Below are 21,755 nucleotides of genomic sequence, written 5' to 3' on the forward strand. Positions count from 1 at the left end.
GACAGAATCAGAGTGTTACAGTTTGTGGTACAATGCAGAAACATGCCCTCAGTATCTACAGAAATCCAAAAATTTGAAGCTAGATACAAGAGGAAAGCCACATACTTCTGTTTTCCAGATCTTTAACAGAGACCAAATAAAGGTTGTGTACTGTGGATTCTGGAGATCTGAATTGAAAACAAAGAGCCAGAGAAGGTCTAAACCAAGAAAATACAAAAGAACTACAGATGCTGGAAATGTAAAACAAATTGCTGGAGAAACTCAGCAGGTCTGGCAGCATCTGTGGAGAGAGAGAGAAAAACAAACTTAACAATGAGTCCATTCTGTTTCTTGCTGCATTAATGCTGTCAAATCTGCTAAGTTCCCCCAGCACTGTTTTTAACTTTATCAGAGCTCACAAGGTAAAGTCAGGAGATGGGGTTTGAAATTACAGACAGTGGCTGTTTGAACTATGTTGACTTGACGTTTGGGGTAAAATAGACGCTCTGTTAGAATTAGAGGAACTTAGAAGAGGAGAGGATTTGAGGTAGTGGGAAAAATAGACAACAGGTTCATGGCCTTCTGCTATCTGGATAGTGAGGAACTCCCGAGAAAGGGAAGTGTCCATGAGCCATATTGAATTTCTGCACCAATCCTGCAAGGTCCTCCTCATTAGCATCTGGAGACTGGCAAGAAGCTTGACACCATCTAAAGACAATGCAGCCCATGACCCCATATCCACAACCATCTATTCCCTCTACCACCAATGCAGAGTGGCACTAATGTGCACCATGTAGAGAATGCACTGCAAGGTGGCAGCTCAACATGACCCTAAAGGTCAATTAGAGATGGGCAATAAATGCTCACCCAGCCAGAGAAGACCACATCCCCCGAATGTTTAAAAAAGTTGATAGCCAAGTTGGAAAACATGTGCTCACAGTAATATCTTCCACCTAACTTTACACACTACTTATTCACCTCTCTAAATATAGCCTAATCCACAAAAACAGATCTGACAGAGTTGGTGCTCAATCTTCATTATTGTCTCCAAAGTTCATGAGGTCTCACTGCTTCCGGACAGAAAGACAAAATAAACTTCTTGTTGAATGATGATTCCTATGCCCCCTCAACTGAGAAATGACTAGGCTTTTATATTCAGCACTGTGAAATAGGCATTGAGGGAAGTTAGGGTACAACTATTTTGAGTGAGCGATATCAAAGCTGGCCAAGTCTTACCAGCATAACAAAGCTGGACAAATTCTGACGAACAAAGCTGTGATGGGCTATGTATTAGCTGCTGAGATAATCAAAACAAGAAATTAATATCCTTGTTCTCACTTGGCTAGCTCATTCAAAGCTTCAAAGAATTGGATTATTCTAGCAAGACAGTCAAAGCTCACTTCTGGTTTCTGCTTTCCTATATCCATTGAACAATGCTCAGCACAAACTTGACTAGATACTCTAAATTTCATCCAAACACTTTGAATTATTTTTAAGATTGTTACAAGGTAGACAAAGATGTTCTGAAAATTACACTACATACCTGCAACTCTTAAAATGAGGATGTTTAGAAAACCTTGTCTGTACTTACAGACATTGAGGTCATAACATGGAAACACACCATTCAGCTTAGTCAATCTGTGTCAACATGTACTTTGTAGATTGGTTTTTATATTTAAAAAAAGCAGCTTTACTGAACACACTTCACATCACTTAGAACAGACTGTATGTTCATAAATAGAAAAGTATTCCAAAACTGATTACATCTAGCTTATTCAAAATGACAAAAATACCTATGGAGCTCAACTTAAATATAAATTTATAAGATAAATCTAGGTATTTAATGAACAAAATAATACAAGTCATAAGTCCAAAAAAAAAATTATAAAACATCTAACAAGTATTTGGCTTGCGAGAAACAAAGCTATAAAGCTAACTTAAGCTTAACATTTCCACACTACAATAATTAAACAATGGTTTTACAGTTACAAAATCTGTATCATGTCATCTTAAATCCTTTTAAATAAAGGAATATTGCTGTTTAGTTATTTTAAAAGCACAATGAAACTTCCACTTCTTTCACAGGCAGTTAAGACATAATTTGTTATAAAAGAAAAATTGTGACCTTCAGATTTGTTTCTCCATCCAGACTGGCAGTAGTGACGTAACACGTCCCATCCTCTCGATCGGTTGACAGCAGCACTAAATCTGTGGGAAACGTTTGATCTTTTTCTATTCTGACAATGTCACCAACCTACAAGTAAAAATAAAAGGCCAAATTTTTCAAAGAAAACATAATTTAAAATGTCACTGCTTCATATCATTAATAATTGCAGTATTTTAGGATTTCACGGCAGTGGGCAATACTGTATTTGCTGCCCATCACTAGTTAACTGGAGGTAATGGTTGTGCTTCCTAGTGATTTTTAAAAATTTGCTCATGAGATTTAGGCATTATTGGCCAGGTAAGCAGCCTCCTTGAGATGTTACAGACCTGTTGTGGAGGGTGCTCCAGGATTTCTACACACCAGCGAAGGAATGACATTATCGTTCCAAGTCAGAATTGTTGGGGTGCTTGGAGACAACCTGTAGGTGGTGTTCCCATCTGCCTGCTGCCCTTGCCCTTTTAAGTGGTAGAGATTGGATGGTGTCTTGGTAAGTTAGGCAGACTAAAATGCATTAAATTGATGGCACACATTGTGCTGCCACTCTTGTCAGCAGTGCAAAGTGAATGCTGAAGGTGATGGATGGGGTGGCAATCAAATAAGTTGCTTTATCCAGAATGGTGTCAAACTTCAGCTGCTGTTGGCGCGTGCAAACATTCCATTTCATAATCATGTGGCCACTTGGTGATAAATGCTTCTTCAGCATCTTCACATTCACTCCCTGCACCAACACACAGCTGCAGGGATATGCATCATAAATGCTATATAATTTTATTTCCTGTATTTTTGATTGTGGACTAAAATGGAATAAGAGGTCTGTATCAAAACCAAGGACTGTGGATGGAACTTCAGCGCTTTTGAAAACAAATTGCTGAAGCTTATTGTACAGTATTTACACTGCTGCTTTGTTGATTCCTTGGGGAGCGGTGGCAGTTGGGTAGGGGAAGAAAAATATTTGGAGTTAGCAATGGAACCAGGGTGTGTTTTCAGCAAGAGATTTGGCCAGCAAATAGTTGTTGATTTGCTGATCCAGTTGTGACCAGTCGTGGATGCAAAGGTCATCAGCCTGGTGACACGGCGGCTCAGTGATTAGCACTGCTGCCTCACAGCGCTAGGGTCCTGGGTTCAATTCCACCCTTGGGTGACCGTTTGCATGGAGTTTGCACATTCTCCTTGTGCACGCGTGGGTTTCCTCCCACAGTCCAAAGATGTGCAGGCTAGGTGGATTGGCCATGCTAAATTTCCCATAGTGTTCAGGGAGGAGTAGATTAGGTGGGTTCTAGGGGGACGGGTCTGGGTGGCATGCTCTGAGGGTTGGTGTGGACTTGTTGGGCCAAAAGGGCCTGTTTCCACACTGTAGGGATTCTATGAACTCTTCAATTGATTCCTCGGCAGGTCAATAGCTTGTGGGTGTGAACAATTCATAAAGAAGCCTTTGGAGGGCTGCAAGGGTCGGTAGTGTGCCTCTCCCTCTCTTCAGCAAAAAAAAAAAACTTGAAGCAAGTCCATTATTTCCTCCCACTGTTGCTGTAAGCTGATGCCTTCAGCCAGTAAGTCAAACCTTGCAGTTAGTGACCTAACAGAGCGCAGTGTCCTAGGAAGATGTGAAAGAACCTGAAGAAAGAAGATTGTGGAACAAAATGTCTATACAAGCAAAACAAGAGTCTCAGGGAACCCCATGGGACTGGTGCTATCGTACTGCATTTCAGTTTTTTTTCCCCCCCACTCCATTCATAAAACTAATGTCTTCTTTGGTTTGTCCATGTTTGGTTGTAAAGGTTTGAGAAAGGGTCAGCGTTTAGACGAGTAGAGACATATGTTGATAGCTCATAGCTGCTTACTTGTGATTAGAATTCACTTATTTATAATAAATAGTAGTTCTTATTAAGTTTGGGAATCTAGTCGGTGTGTCTTCTGTTAACTTGATTCCAACAGACAGGTAAAGCAAGGGCTTGCATGTTTGCTTACATCCTTAACCTTTGTGACAAACCTGGGAGTCGAGAATGCTTGAGAATCAATGCATTTTCCTAAATATAACCTTCTATAAGATACACTGCAGTACCTTCCAAATCCATAACCTAAATCCGAGTGACAAAGAAATAGTGATCACCATTTTTCCAGGTATTAAAAATCTTGGAACTGCACCCATTAACATCATTGTTGATATATCTGTGACTGTAACATGTTACACCTTACTGAATTAGTGTACTGGAGTACTACCCTATTCCCAATGACATCAGAAAAGTTATGATTCTAAAAAGTACACAAATTCCCAATTTAATAGGTTTGCAGACTGAGGTTGACAGAAAGCACTGACCAGGTGTTTGTGTTAAACAAAAATTAATATTTATTATAAGTAAATAGACTCGAGCTACAGGTAAACAATATTTGAACCGTTGGGATTTAAAAACAAAAAAAAAAACTTTAAACCTCTTAACCTTCCCTTTTACACACATGGAGGAAGAAAGCGGGTGTGACAGACAGAAGGAAAACTGGAAAGGCAGATTAGTGGAGTCTTTTCATAGAATCTGCTAAATTGATTGTTGTGCTGATCAGAACACTGTTTCTCAGTCCTGCTTCTCCAGATGCTTTCACTGGTTTGCGAGAGACACAGGATGGCTGGTTAACACAAAGTTCTCTGACTTACTAATTAAAGTCACAGCCTACAGCAACTGAAAGAAGAATAAACTGGTTTGCTTCAGAGAACAGAATGAGTTCCTGAGGTGAAGGTTCAAAGGCTGGTCAAGATAGTGATCATAGTCCCTGGCTGTTCAGCTACCGAAGAACTAAGCAAATAATTGCTGGTAGACAGGAGGCCTTTGTCATCCATAACTGGTCACTAGTCCTCAGACCAATCAGTTATTTGTTTGCTGAAGCTCTATTTGCATACAACTCTTGGCTAAAGCTTGTCTGCAAATTACACTTCAACAATTGCTTGAACAAGCAACTGTGTTAAATGGTGCTCAACAATGAGCATTAGGCTATTTGCTTTTAAAAACTACAGTAATCCTTCATTTTTAAAAAACGCTCTTTTCCCATTAGAATTCACAATTATAAAAATATAGAAAATCATAAAAGACAGGGTCTTTAAGTGATTCAAGAAAATTCCTTTGTTAGGAGGCCAGACAAGTATTTCTTTAAATCACCACCAGCATGGTGCAATGGTTTTCTGGTGCCAGGGTGAAAGGACAGCACACAGAGCAGGCATAGAATATTTTTCCCCCAAGACGGCAGAGCCAGAAATTGTCATATACATGGTACTAAAGGAAAGTTGGGGGGACTGAAATCCAACGGAGAGTTTTCAGGACAGAGAGGAAGTAGAATCTTGAAGGTAGCAACATCTGGGTCACTCCCTTTGACATTCTCTAGTGACAGTAGAAATGGAGAGATGGGACAAATTTAAGTAACTTGAAGCACAATACAGGTTGAAGAGTTTGACATTCTTGGGGTATTGGTACTGCATCTACTCAGAACAGGCAGCTTGCACTTCAACAGGACTGGTCTAATCTCATGGAAAGGTTCATTACTGTGGTAGGGGAGGGTTTAAACCAAATTGAAGTAGAACAGACAAACCAGGGACATAAAGGAAAAGAAATGTTATAGAATACATGATAAGAAAAAGTGGTATCATATTAGGCAGTAGCATTTTAAGGAGAGCTGCAAGCAACGAACAAAAATAAAGAGAGGTTTAGAATGCATGTTAACATAATGAGTAGGTAATAAGGTTGGCAAGCCAGAAGCACAAATAGTTTGAGAACACGATATATACTATCGATAATGAAAACCCGAAACAAAGGGAGTAGGATGACAATTCGATTAGAAATGACACCAGAGTATTGGAACAAGACAGGATACTTTTGAGAGAACAAAGTCATAATCCACTTGGTTCAATCTAATGTAATGCAAGATAAAAGGATCACAGTATTGAGAGACTTCAAATGGAAAGAGAAAGAGAAAGAGAGGAATAGACCTGCAAGGCAAGTTCAGACATGTGCAAGAAAAACAGAGGTGATTTTGAGAGTTTTTAAATTCAAATATCACTTGGGATAATACCACAGTAAAGGGCAGCATAGGGTGGAATTCCTAAAATGTGTTTCAAAGAATCTCCTTGCCCAGTATGTGCTCAGTCTAACCAGGAAGGGCGCAATGCTAGATCCGACGCTGTAAAATAATGTGGGCCAGGTCTGCGAAATGTCTAGAGGAACACCTGGAACTGTGATCATTCCATCACAAGGTCTAGATTAGTAATGGAGAAGGAAAAGGAGCAACACAAAAATTACATATCTGAATTGGAAGATGGCTAACGTCAACAGGATAAGAGGGGACTTCACCAAGGTTATACGCAATCAAAATCATCAGGAAAAACATGGAAACAGAACAACTGGTGAACTTAAAATTAATCAAAAAAAATTATAGATCTCAATCTCAAATCTCAAGAGCCCTTTCTTTTAAAAGCAACAGAATAACACGGTGGCTTAGGGCAGCATGGTGGCTCAGTGATTAGCACTGCTGCCTCACAGTGCCAGGGACCCGGGTTCAATTCCAGCCTTGGGCAACTGTGTGTGTAGTTTGCGCATTCTCCACGTGTCTGCGTGGGTTTCCTCCGGGTGCTCTGGTTTCCTCCCACAATCCAAAGATGTGCAGGCTAGGTGGATTGGCCATGCTAAATTGTCCATAGTGCCCAGGGATGTTTAGGTTAGATATGGGGAAATCAGAGGTAGGGGAATGGGTCTGGGTGGGATGCTCTTCGAAGGGGGCAGTGTGGACTTGTTGGGCCAAATGGCCTGTTTTCACACTGTAGGGATTCTATCATTATTTTTGCCCTTGTTGAAATATGCCTAATCTGAGACATCACTTTTAAACTTAAAGCAACAACACATTAGCAAAGCATGAATGTCTGATCCACAATTTAAATTGGCACAGGGTTACAGGCCTAAGATAGCAAGTGTTTTTATTTTACAAATAATTTCTTCACAAAAAGCCGTCACCCTCAACACACCTTCTGCGGTCTGGGAAGGTTACAGCTAAACTGTTGCATATTCGTCTTTATGTGTCACTGTGTCCTGAATAAATTCGCTTTCAGAAACACAATCTTTAAGATGTGATAACACAAATTCAAATCCTTATGAAATTAAGCTGTTCAGTATTCAATGATCCAACTGAGTGTTTACTGCAATAGAATCCAAACAAACAGTCAGTCAGTCATTTGATAGTAGAGAAAACTTGAATACTGCTGAAAAAGAAGAGATTTTGTTGAAGCTTTTCATCTTGCACTCAGTGCAGATCTCAAGAATACAAATCTAACGGAAAAACCAACACTTTGTTGACCACAACAAGTAAGGTACTAACTGTATCTAAGCAACCTATACTTGAAAAATTCACAAAGTAAGTGTACATAATTTAGCAATTCAACAAGATTTGCCAGATAATCTCAAGTGTACAAAGAATTACACGGATAACCAATTTGGGATACAGGAGAGTACCGACTTACAAACGTCTGATTTACAAACACTTGTACTTACAAATATGATTCCATACCGGGGTAAAATTTTAAATATTGGAAATATGAACATTTCCTATGTTTATGAATGGCTGCTTTATGTTTTCTTGTATTGTGTTCTGACTTGCGTACAAAGCAAGTTGTGATTGAACTCCGGAACAGAACCCATATGCAACCTGGGCATGGCCTCTTAGCAGTGGGCTTTCAGTGTCGCACACCAGCATATAGCAGGAAGCGACATACATTAACACAGGTTCTTGCTCTTTTCAGACAAAAGGTACATTCACATGCCCTGCATTAATTTCAACTCAAAAATCGATGACAGCTATTCACTGGTTCATTTCTTGGTGCAAAGCTCTGATCAACCAACCTGTCTGGTTTAAAATTTTAAATTTAAACATAAACATAAACAAAGCTTAACCATTAACTGCCAATCATTAATAATAGGTGCATTCTCCATGGCAATATTTTAGCAATGAGAATGCTCACTTAACGTAAATGCTTGTTTTCCCTTAAATTGGTAATCTTGTAAATAGTGTTTTATCTTGCACTCATTTAAGAAAGTGTTTTTTTTAAAACAATTGAAAAAACTATTTTTCCTTGTATAGTAGCAACTGAACCAATGCAGCTTTAAGCCAGAGACAGCACATTCATTTGTAAGGGGTTCATTACCTTAGGGACATCAGGTTTTTCTGGTTTAAAATCAGTTAGTTGAGTGTTCCATTGTTTAAAAAGGTTTAAAATTGCTCATTCCACATTTGCAGCAACACTCCCACATACACCCATTCCCTCCTACAACCTCTCTCAACTTCAAGCTCCACTGGCATACCCCCTATACTACTAATCTTTTGAGCCTTGCTCACTGCCACTACTCAGCTTCTGTTTCTCTAAAGCACAGGCTACTTCTGTCCCACATCTGCTATGCAAAATCAGCAACAAAATGTTAAAGAGAACCAGCCTCTGATTCGAAGAGCAGCTCTTCACATATTTGGTTAGTTCTACTTACAACGGTGAGTAATCTCAGTTCAATTGCCCTCATGATTAAATTCTTCAAGGCTTTGGAGGCTAACTTGCATTTTTGAGTATTGGACAAATGGTATCAGTCAAAAGGTAAAGGCTCCTCGAATTACGAGGGAGATGGAGGATATGTTGGAACAAACAAAAAAAAAAAAAAAAAAAAAAAAAATGGTGTACGAGTACTATCAAGTGCATTCTTCAAGCAGGAATCTGGCTAAATATGTTAAGATGGGAAGTGACAAGGAAAATAAGACTGAAGGTGGTATATGAAAATAGATTGACAGTTAACATGCAGAACCCAAAAACCTCAAAACTGCATTAAGTGGAAGCAGAAAATGACAGATGAGGTGGGAGCCTGTTAAGGAAAAGGTGATATGCGCTTCGGAGGCACAGGGCAAGATTGGAATATTTAATAATTACTTTTCGTTGGTATTTACTAAGGAAGAAGCAGCTGATAAAATACTTGTGAAAGTGGAGATAGCAAAAGGTAAACGCGTAGAGAGAACATTGACAGGCAAGATATATTGAAAAGACTAGTTAAGCTCAAGACTAGCTAAATGAACTGGCCTGAATGGAATGCATCCCAGGTTGCCAAATAAACTGGGAGTTTAAGTACCAAAAGGGCTTGACAAAACCAATCTACCACAGAGAAGGCCCGAGTTGAAGTCCCTCCTGCTTCAGAGATGAGAGATAACATGTCTGAACAGGGCAATTTAAAATATACCCAATCTACCCTAGGTATGGAGGGAAGGAGCAGTTGACTGGAGACTGTCAATCATTCAAGGGAGGGTGCAACAATATTGCGACATAGTACTTAGGATTTAGGAGCAGGAGTAGGAGTAGGCCGCTCAGCCCTTCAGCTCGGTTTTGTCATTCAATAATATCATGACTAATTTGATTATTCCACTTACTGCCTATCTTGGAAAGGTAACATGGGACTGAAAGATTCAGGATGTGTGTGTCTCTTCCTTAAAAATATTCAAGGGCTTTTTTTCCAGAGACTTGGGAAGAAGAGTTCCAAAGATTTACCATCTTCAGAAAAACAATGCATTAAATGGGTGACCAATTATTTTTAAATAGTGATCCCAAAATTCTGTTTCCTCTTATGAGTGTATCTATTGCCCATATCTATCCTGACAAGTCTCAAGATCGCATACGATTCATTCAAGTTGCCTCATTCATCTAAACTCCAGCAATACAAGAATAGCCTGACCAACCTTTCCTTATTTGACAACCCACCCATTCTAGTTAGTCAGTAAACTTTCTCTGAACTGCTTCCAATTAATTTACAATCTTCCTTAAGGAGACTAATGCCATGCACAGTATTCCAGATCTGATCTCACTAATATTTTGCAAAACTGAAGCATACCCACCTTACTATTGTATTCAACTTCCCTCACAATAAGTAATGAAATTCTATTAGTTTATAGTAATTACCATACTCTAGGACACTGTATCCCTCTGTATCGCAAAGCTCTACCATCTCTCACCAAGTAAATGTACTTATTTTTGTTCTTTCTGCCAAGATGGTTAATTTCACACTGTCACATTACACTCCATTTCCCAGATCTTGCCCACACAACCTATATTCACTTTGTAACCTCCTTACGTCATCTTCATAACATACTTCGCTATCGTATCAGTTACTAGCAATTTAGAAACCATACCCTCATTCCCTTCTTCCAAGTCATTTATAAAAATTGTAAAGTGGAGACACTACACTACTGTATTCATCACATTTTTCCAACCATCAACTGACCCATTATGACTACTCTTTCTTATAGGTGGACAGTCTTCTATCCATGCTAATGTGTTACCACCTACAGGATTTTTTTTTGATAAACTTGTTACAAAAAAAAAAAGGTTTCCTTCTGGATATCTAATATCTACAATGTATTCACAGTTTTCCCTTTATCCACAGCACTTGTTACTTCCTCAAAGAATTCCAATACACTGTACAAACTTGCTTTCCATTTCACAAAACCATATTACTCTGTCCGATTACCTTGATTTTTTCCAAGTGCCCTGCTATAACATCTTTAATAATAGCTTGTAATACTAGCCTAAGACAGATGTTAAGCTAATTGGCTTATAGTTTCCTGATGTCTCCTCCCTTTTAAATGCAAGAGTTACACTCACTATTTTCAAATCTAATTAACTTTGGGCCAGTTTAAAACCAATACACTATCTCACTAGCCATTTTAAAACCCTAGGATGAAGTCCATCAGGACCCAGGACAAGCCACAGCTCCAACAACTTTCAGTATCACTTCACTAATGATTCTAATTTTGAGTTCCTCTCTCTCTCTTTCATTTCCTGATTTACAGCTATTTCTGGGATTTTAATGGTGTCCTCTATAGTTAAGACTGTTGCAAAATACCTGTTCATCTGCTATTTCCATATTTTCCATTATGAAAATATGTCTGGGGAATTAACAAAGAGTGGGACAACAATCAGTGAGAACAAACAGCAGGCAAGCAACGAGGCTGGAGTGAGCGAAGCAGCAAAAGGAATTTCGGAAGGTCAGCCACAGAAAAGACTAGTATTGATATACTCTGGGCTCCAGGAACTGATCTGGGTGAATGTTAGCTGTCAAGTCCACCTAATTCATTCCGTCAGACTGGGCTCTCACCTGTTAATTTCCTGTCATGGGGAATCTAACACTTTTTCCTCACAGACTAGAGCTGTAGTAAACCCAACTTAATCATCAAGGATGTGCTTGGTTGTTGTAGTTAAGTGTCTAACATTTGGCAGGATTGTTGTGTGGTCATCCAGGTGCACTATTTAGAGGGAACTGTTCGAGTACTAAACAGATTCTTGGAAAAGTCTGAGCTAATTGAGGAAGGAGAGCCAGCATACATCTGTAGAAGGCAGACTGCACATGATTAACCTATTTGAGTTTTTTTGATTAAGTCACAAAAACAGTTGTTGAAGAAAATGCAGTGAATGCTGTCTACACAAGTTTTAAAGAAATGTCTGACAAGATACCACAATACTTTTGATTAACAAAATAGGAGGGCCAGTGTAGGTGTTTACTAGTCAACATGTCCAGAGTTATTACACACCACTGGAGCAGGTGGGACTTGAAATAGGCCTCCTGGCCTACAGGTAGGGATAGACCAGCGCGCCGAAAAAAACAGCCAATGAGCCATGGTAAATGGGTGTTTTTCATACTGGAAGAGGGCCGTCAGTAAATGTTCCCCAAGCGGCACCCCTGCAATCATTGAAACATAGAAATAATCAAAGCAAAGAAAATAGTTTCAGGAGTAGACCGTTCAGTCCTTGAACCTGCGCCACCATTCAATATGATCACAGCTGATCATGCAATTCTAGTATCCCATTCCTGCTTTGTCTCCATACCCCTTGATCCTTTAGCCGCAAGGGACACATCCAGCTCCCTCTTGAATATATCTAACTAACTGGCCCTAACAGCTCACTGTGAGAGAGAATTCCACAGGTTCACAACAATGAGTGAAGAAATTCTCCCTCACCTCGGTCCTGAATGGCTTTCCCCTTATTCTTAGGCTGTGACCCCTAGTTCTGGACTTCCCAATATCGGGAACAATTTTCCCCACATCTGGCCTGTCGAGTCCCATCAGGATTTGATGGGTTTCTACGAAATTCCACCTCATTCTCCTAAATTCCAGTGTACAAGCCCAGTCGATCCAGTCTTTCCTCACTTGTCAGTCCTGCCATCCCAGGAATCGGTCTGCAAGGGTTTTGGATATTGGAATGCAGAGCAGACATATAACAGTTAGCATTTCAGGTCAAGACCTTTTATCGGGTTTGGAAGAAAGTTAAAACCTGAAAAATTAAAAGTGTTTCTCTCCAAGATATTGCTTGACTTGCTATGCAACTCCAGCATATCCTGCTGATAATTTCAGATGTCTAGTAACTGCACTTTACACTTTATATTTCAAAATCTGCCAATGATAAAACAGTGATGATACAAGTTCATTCAATGGCTTACAGATCGACTAGCAGAACGGGACAAAAGAAAAGGCCAGAGGGAATCTCATACAGACCCAATGGCACAGTTCATATAGATAGAGGGATCTTGGATTCATGGGCACAGACCCTTGAAAGTGGCAAGACACATTAAGTGTGTGGTCAGCAGTAGATGCTGCATTTCATAATTAGAGGCAATCAAGTACAAAAGCAAGGAAATTAAGCTGAATCTATATAAAGGTCTAGTTAGGCCACAACTATAAAGACACAAAGGTCCTTGAGACGGTACAAAGATGATCCATCAGAATGGTTCTAGGAATGTGTATTTTTACCTATTAAAGAAATTAGGTTGAAGAAGCTAGGGTTGTTCTCCTTGCAGTGAAGGAAATTCATGGAAGATTTAATACAAGTATAAATGTTACAAGTTTAGACAAAGACAAAAAGCTGTTTCCTATTAGTTGACGATAAAAGGACATGGAGGCAGAGATTTAGGGAACTAGGTTTAGGGAAAGCAACTATAAGAGGTCTGAAATGGGAAAGTCCACTGATAACTGCAAAACCACTCACAGCTCCACTGACATTGAAGCAAGCAATGTCCAAAAGTAGCAAGGCTTGAAAATCAATCATTCAGGCTTTGGCTGCTAAGTGGCAAGTGACATTTGTATCTTACATATGCTAGGTAATGAGAATTATTATACCTATCTCCCCATTACATTTAAAGAGCATTACCAAACACAATTTTAAAAAGAAATTCATGGTCACTTGAAATATAAACTTCCGTGGCCATAATAATATAGTAGTAAAATGAGCATGACTGTACTTCTCTAGACAGCTAGCATGAACTCCCATTCTATCATGATTCTATGGCTGGTCACCATCATTATGCTCTTGAGCAATTAGGAATAGGCAATAAATGCTGGCCTTGTCAGAGAACACTCACATCCAAGAACGAACAAATAAAACTGTCAATACAGTACAAAAACTGCCGGAAAAAAGACTCACTCTTATGTTTTGTGATCTTGTTTGGACAAGGCCGCCACTTCGAATCACATACACTGGAGTATTATTAACTTCATTATCTGCTTTATGCCGCAACCAATCTTCATAACCCTAAACACAAACAAAAAACTTTCACCAATTATGTAATCAAGAATTCAGACTTCCTGAAACGTCAAGTTATGAGACACCATTTGAGAATACAGATAAATAGGGACGTATGGTGAAGATGCACCTGACATTGCATATGTACCATTTACCTTTTAGCTATTTACTAACAGTTTTGAAATTACTTGGCAATTTTGTAATTTGAGATAATTTCAGGAAATTGTGCATGCTTAAGTATCGTAGTATTCAATTTTCACAAGTAAAGAAGAAAAGTTCGCTTGACTCCATGTGCCAAGTGCCATTTACAGGTAAACAGCAAACCACTGAGGCTCCTAACTACTGCAGCAGTCAACTAGACTTACAACTAGCCTTACTCCTTTCGTTAGATCATGAGGAAAGGGAGGGAAGTATTCAGGCGTCCATCTAATTTTGTAGCTCCATGTGGAACCATTGCCACATTTCTCACCAGCACTTCTGATTCCAGCTCCTGAAGAAAAGTGGAGAATACCTGGAATCCAACTGTTCCTTCACTGGGGAGGATAAACAGTGAAAGTCAAACTCCACACCCCTTTTGCAGCAATACATTTAAATGTCCCAAGGCTTCATTTGTACAATTACTCATTATACCTTGGCTGGCATTTTTGTTTATAGTGAATATGCCCCAACACACCCATCCTCTTGACCTCCTTCCTCACCCAGAAGAATCATAAATCGGCCTCACCCCAGCATGCGATGGTGATCAACGGCCCCTTCACACGACCCAGACATCAAACATTGGTCCCTGTGCACTGTGACACAGTGATTACCCCACCCACCCGCGATGATTCCTTTCCCCAACTGCAATGAACACCTCTTACCCTCCCATGTGATCAGGTGATTACACTCTCCTCTACTCAATTCTCCTCTCTACCCACTCCGCCCCCAACCCCACCCCACGAAATCACACAATCACCACCAATCCAAACCCCCAGCAATGCTGACTTCTGATATCAGCCAGACAGAAGCCAGGGCTCTGGAAAGCAAGTCAGGAGAATGGATGCAGAACTGGCTAAGTCCCACATGTAGTCAGCTGACATGGGACTACCTAGCTGTGTTTCTGCAGATGCGTGGTGACAAATGCATTGGAAAAACCAGCCAGAGATGCGTAGGGCAATGGCAAATGCTTGGTTAAGTACTTAATAACCTGAGGCCATAGTTCATTTTCAACTTTAGATTCTGATTTCAAGCTATAAAAACAGAACACAAATTTAATATTTAAAGCAGCATACAAAGGAGTGTAACACATTGAAGGAAGAGAGAATGGAAATTGCAGAGACACTGACCATAATCTTTCAGTCTTCAGTAGCAACACAGCTTCAAAATTGGCTGAGTAATTGAAAAGAGAGTGTGGTCAATGAATATATTTCAGGCTGGAAACATGCAAGTAGAGGAGCTTCCCATGGTCAACATTGGGAATGTTGGGAACATTTTCCTGATATATATCAATGACCTAGACAATTTCAAAGTTTGTGGATAAAACAAAACTTGGAAGCATTGTAAACGGTGAGGACGACAGCATAGAACACCAAAAGAATGGAAACAAGTTGACGGAATGAGCAGATACATGACCAATCTCAATACAGAGAAGTGAGAGATGATGGATTTGAACAGGAAAAACATTATAAAATAGAAGGCACATAACTTAAATGGTTCATGAGCAGACAGACCTGGAAGTACATGTGCACTGATCATTGAAGGTACAAGGATAGGTTAATAAAGTGCAGTTAATAAAGTTTACTGTATCTGGGCTACATTAAACAACTCACTGGAGGAGCTTCTCAAATATCCCCATCCTGAATGATGGAAGCACCCAGCATGAGTGCAAAAGACAAGGCTGAGTCATTCACAGCAACCTCCTGTCAGAAGTGCCATCCAGTGGTCCCCAGCATTACAGATGCTAGGCTTCAGTCAATTTGATATTCTGTGGAGTGAATCAAGAAATGGTCGGAGGCATTGGATACTGCAAAAGACCCATAGGGTCCTGACAACATTCCAGCAATAGTGCTGAAGAGTTGTGCTCCAGAACTTGCTTCAACCCTAACCGTGCTGTTCCAACACTGCACATCTACCCGGCAATGTGGAAAATTTCCGAGTTTATCCTGTACACAAAAAGCTGGACAAAACCAAATCTGGCCAATTACTGCCCCATCAGTCTGCTCTCGATCATCATTAAAAGCTGATGGAAGGTGTCACCAATAGTGCTATCAAGGAGCACCTGCTCAGCAACAACCTGATTAGTAACACCAAGTTTGGGTTCCGCCAGGGTCACTCAGCTCCTGACCTCATTACAGCTTTGGTTCACACATGGACAAAAGAGCCGTATTTCAGCAGCTAGGTGAGAGCGACAGTCCTCAACATCAAGGCTGCACTTAACCAAGTGTGGCATCAGAAGCCCTAGCAAAAGTGGAATAAATGGGTATCGGGGGTAAACTCTCCAGTGGTTACAGTCATTCCTGACACGTAGGAAGATGGTCATGGTTGATGGAGGTCAGTCAACTCAGCTCCAGAACATCTCTGCAAGAGTTTCTCAGGGTAGTGTCCCAGGCCCAACTATCTTCACTTGCTTCATCAATGAACTTCCCTCTACCATAGAGGAGGAAGTGGGAACGTTCATCAATGATTGCACAATGCTCAGACCATTTGCAGAGTGTTTCAGTATCTAGGGAGTCATGTTCAAATGCAACAAGATCTGGACAATATCCACGCTTGGGCTGATACGGGGCAAGTAACAAGTTACCATTGACCTAAAACTCACTGGACACACTGTATAAATACAGTGACTTCAAGGAGTAAGTCAGAAGTTAGGAATATTGCGGTAAGTAACTCACCACCTGATTCCCCAAAGCATGTACACTATAAAGGCACAAGTCAGGTGTGAGATGGAATACTCCCAGTAGCCTGGATGAGTACAGCTCCAACACCAGAAGAAGCTTGATACAATCCAGGGCAAAATAGCCTGCTTGATTGGCACCACAATCACAAGAATCCACTCCCTTCACCACAAATACTCGGTACACACTGCTGGTACGGTCTACAAGATGCACAGCAGAACTGCAAAGCTCCTTAGGCAGCATCTTCCAAACTCACGATCACTTCCATCTAGAGGGACAAGGGCAGCAGATACATGGAAACACCACCACCTGCAAGTTCCTCTCCAAGCCACTCACCATCTTGACTTGGAAATATATCATCTTCCTTCACTGTCCCAGGTCAAAATCCTGGAATGCCCACCTTAAGGACATTGTGGATCTACCTACAGCATGCGAACTGCAGCAGTTCAAGTAAACATCTCAACACCTCTGCTGGGCAACTCAATAGGTAATAAATGCTGGCCAGCCAGTGAATTCCAAACAAACAAAGAGTGTACAAGAGCAAGGAGTTTATGCTGAAAATACATCATGCACACTTCTTGGCACCACACTGGAATAAAGATGTGGACACATTGGGGGGAGTGCAAAAGAGATTTACAAGAACGTTTCCAGGAATATAAACTCGTTATGAGGATAGATTGAAGTTAGAACTTTGAAGCTGAAGAGGAGATTTGCTAGAAATTTTTGAACTCAAGAGATACGGATAGGGTAGATAGGAGGAAACTGTTTCTCCTCAAAAGAAGGTTTAAGAATGGGAGGGCACAGATTTAAAGTGATATGTATACATAGTAAACATGATGGGGAAAATAAAAAAAAAAAAAAACTTTCACACAAGGGGGATTTGGGTCTAGATTGCATTGCCCTGGATATATGGTGGAGGCAGGTTCAACTGAAGCAGTCATGAGTTCATTAGATAATTACTTGAACAGAAGAAACATGCAAAGGTATGGGGATTTAGGCAGGCAAATGGCATTAAGTCATAATGCTCATTGGACAGCGAGTGCAAACAAAAAAAAGGGGTAAGTGTCCATTCTCGGCACTGTAGCAATTCTGAGATCCAGAAACACAACTGTTCAACAAAAATATCTTTGCTCAATAATAGTACGCTCAAAAGACTGAAATAATTTGGGTTTCTTTCCTAACCTCGATTGGTACTCCAGTTTTGTAACATGTAGATTTGTCTCCACAAATGGAACCGATTTATCACAAGGAAGGATAAATGGACTAAAAATTAAACTCAGTTTCTCAAATATTTTAACGACTAATTTCTCTGCAATGTGAGAAAGACATCCATCTGCCTTCTTAGAAACAGTTTCACTCACCAAAACAGTTTGCAAGTCAAAAATGTACTGATTTCATGACTAATATGATTTAAATTAGCTTTCTTTCTTACCTGTTTAATGGCAGTTACCGTAATTACAAAAAACAATGGCAGTCCACTGGTGTACGGGCTGGTAGGAGTGTCTATCATCAGCTGCAAAGGATGAAAGTAACTAATATGAAGACAACATAAATTTAATTATTGATGTGAATGCATCAAAATACACATTTCAAAACTTTCAAAGTCTTATCACAAAGAGGAACTGACTGGAAAGAATTTTAGATCGCACTATTGGCAATAAAAGTCTGACAATACAGCATGCATTGGGCTACAATTGTATCAAATACACGTTACTCCTTTGAAAGTAATGTGTAGAATGGCCGATCTTAATACTGCCATAGGACACTGTTAATCCAACAAGTGTTCCTTTCCTCTCCCTTCCAAACCACAGAACAGCGGTTTCATTTCCAATAGCAACTGCTGGGACATTTCTAATGTCTTGCCTTAAAAGTTTTTTTTAATGTCACAATTAACACCAGAACCAATGGGTCACACTCAAAAAAGGTACAGGGTAGGCTGTTCAGGACTGAGATGAGCAGAAATTTCTTCATCTGGACAGTAGTGAGCTTGTGGAATTCTGTCACAGAAAGAGGATTAGATATATTTGTTAAAGCTAAAGGGATCAAAGAGGATGGGGAGAAAATTTGAATAAAAGGTATTGAGTGGGATAATCAGCTATGATCATATTGAAAGCAGAGCAGACTTGAAGGGCTGAATGGCTTACTGCTGCCTCTATTTTATACTTCTTTAAATCGCAAACAGTAATTGCAGCCAAGCAGGAATCACCTTAAACTGGATAATGGATAAGCTCAAAAATTTGAGAGCCTACTTTTCCTTCTCAGGTTTGAAGGGATGGCCAGCTTATGTACCACCTAGAAGATTTTCTGAAATGCACATTGCACATCAGATAATATCCAATAAACTGTATCACAATTTTTTTTTTTTTTTTTTAAAAAGATGAATGGTTTCGCAATCTATTTCCAAATCATGTATTCTCACTTCTGACCATAAATTTACTATAACTAGAAATTATTTTTGGTATTTTCTGTGTTAAGCTTGAAACCTCAAATATTTCTTCTTCTAAAACCGCGAACAATGAAATTTCAAGGCGTTCGTTTTAAAATTGCTAAATATGAGAGTTTCTCCAAAATGGAAATAACCATCATGGCAACTTCCACAACTGTCAAAATCATCAGAAGATGGCTGCTTATAGCAAATATGCAAGGTCAAGATAATATATTTGCTGTTTGAAATTTTGCAGGCAGAAGTTTGCTCTCCAAAAAACGCAGCTTGTAAATTTTGACTTCTATACTTATTACAAAGAAATAGTTCGTTAAAGAAACAATATATTCACCAACATCAATATATTTCAATTTATAGTCCAAATATTCTTTTTATTATACTACTGTCAGCACTCAAATGCTTGTTAATGCTTTATTTGACTTTAATTTATATGCAAAGAGAGGGATGCACTTTCCAGGTGGATAGCTGGTCAATGACATGATCAAAGCAATGCAGAGAAGCACATAAATTGACCTCTGGGTCCTAAATCTGAATGCAAGACAATAACTGAATGTTTGGGGCGGGGTTGATGTTCAATAGTCATTGGTGAAATCAATTCAGAATCATTATTTGTTACCTCATTAAAGGCTTCAACTGATTATGGCATGTTCCACCAGTGATAATAACAACATTCATAGTTACTAAAGTACACTTACTTGCACAAGAAAAATTACAAGAAAGTAGAAGTTAGCTATTCTTCGGAATTGTTCAAATAAATTTTTTGGGATAAAATTCCATACTGTGTACTGCAAGAGAAAAAGAAAGTCATTTGTATTTACATTATAGAAATGAAAATTGCATTAATAAATAGTTCCAAATGTAAAATAACTTATTTTATCAAATTAAAGGCCAGTAGAGTCTTGCTTATCAGGAATAATCTATTTTAATGTGACTCAAAACAAATAGTATATCATTTAGCTTTGTAAGTATGAGATCCATCTGAGAACACCAAACGTAGGAACTGGAGTAGGTCATTCAATGACGTCACAGCTATTGTTCTAAACTGCACTTTTCCAGACTATTCTCATATCCACAGTATACCTTCAGTATTTATCAATGTCTGTCATGAAGAACTGAAGATTCACAGCTCTTCAATGCACAGAATTATAAACATTCACAACACTTGTGAATGTTCTCTTCACAATTCCAGATGATTGATCCTTTTGAGATTGTGGTCCCTCATTCTAGATTCTCCAAAGCAAGAAACCATTTTCTTCAACATCTACTCTAATAAACTCCTTAGTAATTTTATATGTTTCAATAAAATCATCTTTTATTCTATTAAAGATCAGAGAATGAGGCTTACTCAATCTCTCCTCACAACAATTCCTTCATTTCAGGAACCAGTCTGGTGAACATTTGCTGAACTCCTTTACGGCAGGTATGTCCTGCCCTACATATGGAAACCAAAACAGCACACAGTACACCACATGTGACCTTCTGAAATGTTCTGCAGAATCAGAGTGAAACTTGTGCAATCTTGCACTCCAATACATTAAGAAAATTTAACATACAATTAGTAAGGCAAGTTGTTTGCTTTACTTTGATCAATGTACAAGGAAACCTACTCGTGAATGCAAACATTTAAGTGACTTTGATCATTCAAAAAAACATTTCTTTTTAAACTTTTTCCTATCATGAGGACACTCCATACTTCAACATTGTATTCCAGCTGCCATGTCCTTACTCACTCACAAACCTGTGTTTTAATCTATCATCTCTTTGCATCTCCCTCACCACTTTTCCAATATACAATGTAGCATCAAACCTGTTCTCTGATCCCTCATCTAAGTACTTAACATACACTGTAAATAACTGAGGCCAGCACTGATTTTTGTACCACCCCACTGGAAACTTCCTGTTTATTTCTCTTTGCATCATTAACTACTTCTCAATCCACAATGTTTACTTCCAAACCTAAACTTAATTTTAGGTAATATCCTCTTGGGTGACACCCAAAAATTGTATGAAAACTCAAATACAACACACGCACTGTCTCCACGTACATCCTACTAGTTATGCCCTCAAAAAATTCTAACAGACTTCTTAAATCCATGCTGACTCTGGTTAACCAGATTCTAAGCTTCCAAATCCATCCTCATAATAGATTCCAATGCTTTGGCTAACCAAAGGAGGAGCAGGAAAGCTGATGTTTCAGGTCAGGACTTAGGGTATAACCAAATTTGCAGACAACACTAAAAGAGATGGGAAAGTCAGTTGCACTAAAGAAAAAAAAATTACAAGTAATTATGGACAGGTTAGGTGAATGGGCCAAAATTTGGGAGGTGAAGTTTAATGTGGAAAAGAAGAGGCTCTCCATTTTGATCAGGGAAATAGAAAGGCAACTTACCTAAATGGAGAGAAACCTCAGAATGCTTCAGTGCAGAGGGATCTGGGTGTCCTCGTGCATGAATTGAAGCATGGAGAAAACTAATATGCAGGTAATAAGGAAGGCAAATGGACTTTTGGCATTTATTGCAACTTTGAAATTTGCATCCTTTTTATCCTATTTCTCCATAGCCTCACAATTACTGCTCAAATATCTGCTTCCACCTATAACATTGTAGTCTGATTTATTGCATATCCCCGATTTTATTATTGCTTCATTAGTGATTGGTTGCCTAGGGCTGGATTCTTTTTCTAAACCTCTTTGTCTTTATCCAAGATATTCATTAAACCTTGGAGATTTGA

General features: G+C 39.3%; 1 protein-coding gene across 1 annotated transcript in view; it reads right to left on the reverse strand.

Annotated features, from left to right (window-relative positions):
• Positions 1-2,104: 2,104 nt before the first annotated feature.
• The window catches only part of LOC125481077 (phospholipid-transporting ATPase IF-like), a gene marked incomplete at its 3' end in the record, with an annotated part of 33,150 nt that continues 13,499 nt past the window's right edge, over positions 2,105-21,755 (reverse strand). Inside the window, exons 3-6 of the mRNA XM_048592205.1 lie at positions 19,721-19,810; positions 18,015-18,095; positions 13,611-13,718; positions 2,105-2,233 (exon numbers count right to left, since the gene is read on the reverse strand). Coding sequence (XP_048448162.1) covers positions 2,105-2,233; positions 13,611-13,718; positions 18,015-18,095; positions 19,721-19,810 — 408 coding nt within the window. The remainder of the gene's footprint in view (positions 2,234-13,610; positions 13,719-18,014; positions 18,096-19,720; positions 19,811-21,755) is intronic.

The sequence above is a fragment of the Rhincodon typus genome, unplaced genomic scaffold (assembly GCF_021869965.1).
Source record: "Rhincodon typus isolate 14 unplaced genomic scaffold, sRhiTyp1.1 hic_rhity00000811, whole genome shotgun sequence".
Lineage (NCBI taxonomy): Eukaryota > Metazoa > Chordata > Chondrichthyes > Orectolobiformes > Rhincodontidae > Rhincodon > Rhincodon typus.